The 6000-nt window shown below is 37.6% G+C and overlaps 1 protein-coding gene across 1 annotated transcript in view; it reads right to left on the reverse strand.

Annotated features, from left to right (window-relative positions):
- LOC136875326 (opsin-2) overlaps positions 1-5796 on the reverse strand; it is a 29344-nt gene extending 23548 nt beyond the window's left edge. Inside the window, exons 1-3 of the mRNA XM_067148877.2 lie at positions 5676-5796; positions 3975-4154; positions 3680-3898 (exon numbers count right to left, since the gene is read on the reverse strand). Coding sequence (XP_067004978.2) covers positions 3680-3898; positions 3975-4154; positions 5676-5716 — 440 coding nt within the window. The 5' untranslated portion in view covers positions 5717-5796. The remainder of the gene's footprint in view (positions 1-3679; positions 3899-3974; positions 4155-5675) is intronic.
- Between the last annotated feature and the right edge of the window lie 204 nt (positions 5797-6000).

Here is a 6000-nt window from a genome sequence, read left to right on the forward strand (position 1 = left end):
CCTAGCCCGGGAAGTACGAAATCGATTGCTGGAAAGGAAGATTGAAAAATGGGAGGAAACGTGCCGTAAAATAATAGAAAACCAGTCAGATCGGGAATTTTGGTGGATTCTCGCAGAAAACGAGTCAGATCGCGAATTTCGTCGGATTATATATCTAAAACAATAAGCATTCAATTAAAAATTTCAGTATAATACCGTAGCGAAGCACGGGTATCTTGCTAGTATCTATATATATAAAGTAGCTTGTCCTGACTGACTGACTGACTGACTGACTGATTCATCATCGCCGAGCCAAAACTACTGGACATAAAGAAATGAAATTTTGGGGATATATTCATATTAAGATGTAGGTGCTCGCTAAGAGAGGATTTTCGGATATTCCGTCGCTAAGGGGGTGAAAAGGGGGGTGAAATTTTAAAATGAGTGTGTTTATATCTCAAAACTTTAAAAGTTTAGAGATGTGAAAATTGGTATTTAGAATCTTCTTTAAAAATAAGGAAACACGTATTTTTTTGTTTTCAGAAAATCCCAATAGGAGGGGTGAAAAAGGGTGAAAATGGGGAAAAATAGGTTGAATGCCTTTAAACAGGATACCGGTACTTATATCTCAGAAACTGAAGGTATTACAGACCTGAAATTTGGTACTTTTGATCTCTTTTAAAAATAAAGAAACACGTTTTTTTTTGTTTTTGGAAAATCCAATTAATGGGAGGGTTAAAAGGGGGTGAATTTTTAAAATGAGTGAATCCATATCTCCAAACTTTTAAAGTTTTCAGATGTAAAAATTGGTATTTAGAATCTTCATTAAAAATAAAGAAACACGTATTTTTTTGTTTTCGGAAAATCGCAATAGGAGGAGTGTACAGGGGTGAAAAAGGGGTTGAATACCTTTAATGAGGCTACTTATATCTCAGAAACTGAAGATATTACAGACCTGAAAATTGGTGTTCGCGATCTCCTTTAAAAATAAAGAAACACGTATTTTTTTGTTTCTGGAAAATCCAATTAAGGGGGTGAAAAGGGGGTAATATTTTAAAATGAGTGTATCTATATCTCAAAACTTTTAAAGGTTATAGATGTGAAAATTGGTATTTAGAATCTCCTTTAAAAATAAAGAAACATGTATATCGTATATTTTGTTTTCGGAAAATCCTAATAGGAAGGGTGGAAAAGTTTGAAAAAGGGGTCCAAAGCCTTTCATGAGTCTACTTATATTTCAGAACCTGAAGATATTACAGACCTGAAAATTGGTGTTTGCGATCTCCTTTAAAAATAAAGAAACACGTATTTTTTTTGGAAAATCCAATTAATGGGGGGGGGAGAAAAGGGGGTGATTTTTTAAAATGTGTATCTATATCTCAAAACTTTAAAATTTACAGATGTAAAAATTGGTAGTTAGCATCTCCTCTAAAAATAAAGGAACACGTATACTTTTGTTTCCTGTAAATCCCAATAGGAGGGGTGGAAAAGAGTGAAAAATGGGTTAAATGCCTTCATTGAGGATACTTATATTTCAGAACCTGAAGATATTACAGACCTGAAAATTGGTATTTGGGATCTACTTTAAAAGTAAAGAAACGCGTATTTTTTCGTTTTTGGAAAATCCAAATATTGGGGGGTGAACAGGGGGGGGGTGAATTTTTTAAAATGAGTGTGTCTACATCTAAAATCTTTAAAATTTACAGATGTAAAAATTGGTAGTTAGAATCTCCTCTAAAAATAATGGAACACGTATATTTTTGTTTCCTGTAAATCCCAATAGGAGGGGTGTAAAAGAGTGAAAAATGGGTTAAATGCCTTGAATGAGATTACATATATCTCAGAAACGAAAGATATTACAGAACTGAAAATTTGTATATGGGATCTCCTTTAAAAACAAAGAAACACGTATTTTTTAGATTTCGGAAAATCCAAAAAATGGCGGTTAAACAGGAGTAACAAATTATGGTGAATTCTTTGAAAGACTATATCTACAGAATATCTTGGAAACGTAAAATGTTACAGACGTAAAAAGTGGGTGTTTGGAATCTCCTGTAAATGTAAATAAACATATGTGATTTGTTTTTGGAAACTCCACTTAAGGGGAACTCAAAAGTGGTGAAATTTTAAAATTGAGAATTTTTACAGTATATCTAAAAAAACTTAACATGTTACAGAAGTGAAAAATGGTATATTTTTCTCTATTAAACATAAAGAAACGTGTATTTTTAGTTTTCGGAAATACCACTTGGGTGGAGGGGGGGTAAAAGTGACTGAAAATGGTGTTGAATTCTTTTAGTTAGGCTACTGATATCTCAAAAATGAAGATGTTACAGACGTGAAATTTGATATTTGCAATCTGCTTTAAAAGTAAAACATGTATTCTCGGAAAATCCAATGAAGGGGGGGGGGGGGATGAAAGAATTGAAAAATTAATTGACTTATTTGTATGAGAATACATACATCTAATAAAAACTAAAGTTGTTTCAGACGTGAAAATTCGTATTTTTATCTCCTTTAAAAACAATGAAAAACGCGTTTTGGGGGGGAACCATATTGGAGTTCGGGAGTGTAAAGGAGTTGAATTCCTTTCATGAGGACACATAAATAAAAAACTGAAGAAGTTAGAGTCGTGATAATTGGAATTTAGAAGATCCTTTATTATTAAAGAAACAAGTATTTTTGCGGGAAAATTCACTTAGGGGGGGAGGAGTAGTGTGAAATGAAGTGAAAAAAGTAAATTATTTTTATGGGGATACTTATATCTCAAAACTGAAGGTAATAGACGTGAACATTGGTGTTTGGAATCTCCTTTAAACATAAAGAAACAAGCCTTCTTTTAATTTTTTTGGGAGGGGGGTGGCGGTAAATAAACTTAACGGCGGTGGGGTGTAGAAGGAGGTGACACCAATTGATTTTACTGTTCCTAATGTACTTATAAGGATCCTCTGTTGCTCAGGCGGCAGCGCGCAGGCCTCTCACAGCTGGGTTCCGTGGTTCAAATCCCGGTCACTCCATGTGACATTCGTGCTGGACAAAACGGAGGCGGGACAGATTTTTCTCCGGATACTCCGATTTTCCCTGTCATCAGCCATTCCAGCAACACATAATAATAATAATAATAATAATAATAATAATAATAATAATAATGTTCCGGACCGTCGTCAAATGTGCGGACTGCGCTGGAAACGGCTCCTGGACGGGTAATGACTAAGAATGCAGTCCGACCGCGGGTTCAGTGCCGCCAAGGCACCCAATATGACACCACACCGGATCTCCTGAAGAATTTTATCCATATTAAAAATGATTATCGGAAAAGATTGCAAAGATTTACGGACCCAGCTGACCGGGAGGAATACCTGAGCCTAGCCCGGGAAGTACGAAATCGATTGCTGGAAAGGAAGATTGAAAAATGGGAGGAAACGTGCCGTAATCTAATAGAGAACGAGTCAGATCGCGAATTTCGGCGGATTATATATCTAAAACAATAAGCATTCAATTATAAATTTCAGTATAATACCGTAGCGAAGCACGGGTATCTTGCTAGTATATATATATACCCATCATATCCAAATAACTCCATAATCTCATGTATAGCGGTGTTTCTCAGATAATCCTCAAGAACTACTGTGTACCGACATCACGGGAGCTCTGAAGAAATAAAAGTGGATAACGATAGTGAAGGAGAAATAGCTATTACCTGTATCTGTCGTAAGCAATGGCTGCACCGTTAATCGCCGAACCAATGCCAGACACAGCGCCCAAAAGTGCGTACACGTCGCAACCCGTCTCCCAGCCAATTGGCCTCTGGTAGAACAAAGAACTAATGATGAACATAGGCATTTCCAGCATCATGAGAAGATCGAAAGCTGCCTGGTTGACAACGAAAACGTTGGATGGTGTCCGAAGCGATCTGGTGCTGAAAGAAATATGAAACTTCAATGTATCAAATGCTTTATTAAATGTATTTGACTTCCTCACTAAGAGCTACTTACGTGGCGAAAATCCAAATGACTACTCCATTTCCGAGCAATGACATGAACATAAGGATAGTATACAAGAAGGCGAAACCGAAGTGCCAGTATTTACTTGGCGACTCGTAGCTTCTCCAGTGCGGGTGGACCAGCTCCATGTGCTCAGCAGGGATATTCCATCCCATCAGCTGCACCATGTAGCTGAAATGGGGAAAGAATGGAATTCTAATTCTTACAAGTTTTTGATTTAGGTAAGTATTATAATTTGATAGCTAATTGGTGATTAGAATATAGAACATTATTAATATAGTTACCTGTCATTTTATTTATCTAGCTTAGGTTTGAAGAACTTAACATCGAAGTCATTTACCTCATGAAGGATAACGGAAGAATAATATATTAAGAAGGATTGAGACAGTTTGGTTAATAAAAGGAAGTGTAATAAATAATGCAAATGGTTTTCGGAGATGCCAATGTGCTGAAATTTTGTCCCACAGGGGTTCCTTTACATACCGGTATATCTACCGACACGCGGCTGGTGTATCTGAGCGTCTTCAAATACCACTTGACTGAGCCGAAATCGAACCGGCCAACTTAGACACAGAAAGTTAGTGCTTCATAATCTGAGCCACACAATGCAGCAAAAATATTTAAAAATAGGTTTCTGTAACTTGAATTACCAGCTAGGGATTTCATCGTCCTCACTCCTTGTTACTTAGTACGTAAATCCGATTTATAATGCATATTATTGTTGCGTCTGCAGTAATGAATACATCCTTAATTATTTAAGTCTAGGACATGAGAAGGAACCCTAGATTGAAATAAACTTACATTCAAGCATTTTCTTGCCGTGAATGGGGAAAGAATTGCGATAGAAGTCTACCAAAGCTTGCCGTTGTAAGGTTTCGTGATCTAGAATCAAACCGCGCGGAGATATTGAAGTCGATTGGCATATAAATAAAATAAGCAGGCTTATGAAATCGGAAAGCAAAAAATTGTCCAGTCTCGAAAACTTACAGTGTCGGAATTTAAAGGTAATAAAAACATGAAAAAAAATTATTTGGAACTAAGGAGGAAGGAACTGGTAATTGAAAAGTATCCCTCACTAAAACAGTTGTCACATTGAAGGCCCATGTATCTACGAATCAGTATGCTGAGTGCTCAGCACGGAGGCTGGTTTGATCATCAACAGGTCCATCATCAGCTGCCATAGATGGCCTAGGCGTCACTGAAGAGGAGCACTAGGGAAATGAGGAGTGAGGTGGTTTCTCGTTGCTTTCCACACAGAGCCAGAAGTTTCTTTTTGCATATCAGTCTGCCAAGCTAACTGAAATATACGCGCCAACAAACCCTATGAGCGACATTTTGTCACCATTCACAACAGGGACTGGCCGCCTAAGGAATAACTTAACTAGCATCACTCTTAACTCAGTCACTTTCACATTGTCAAAGCCAAGGATGAGACTGAGACAGAACAATAAAGGTAACAAAATTTATTCTAGCCCATACAAGAAGGCATAGTGCACTGTCAAGGCTAGATTTCGCCAAAGGCATATGTATTAATTTATCGAACATTTTACCACGTTAACATTCTATTCTGCGTATGTTTGACTTGCTTTTTATAACCATGTCATCAAAGACGTAATAAGAGGTGCTGATTAAACGAGAAAGAAGAAACGGTAGGTGACCTCCGAATTAGAGCACTTCGGGATCACTCCTTACCTCTCATACGATTGAGCTCCGGGAGCCACATCGATGCCCATGGTGGTGATGGCCTTGCTTGCAATGAGCTTCTGTCGGGCGGTGGAGGAAGTGTTGTCAGACGGTCGATCTTAACCGATTCTCACCTGGAGTGTTCAATGCTATCGCAAGCCTTTATATACTCACTTTTGCTCTTTGCGTGAGGAAATATCCCAACATTGAGAGGCTTCATTGGATTGCAATTAGGTGACAACAAAAAGCCCACAACTGCTACGTCCGCACTTCACGCAAGCACCTGTCCGGGCGTTCGACCTAACTTCTATTTCCGGAAGGATTCAGATTTCAC

This window comes from Anabrus simplex, chromosome 1 (genome assembly GCF_040414725.1).
Source record: "Anabrus simplex isolate iqAnaSimp1 chromosome 1, ASM4041472v1, whole genome shotgun sequence".
Lineage (NCBI taxonomy): Eukaryota > Metazoa > Arthropoda > Insecta > Orthoptera > Tettigoniidae > Anabrus > Anabrus simplex.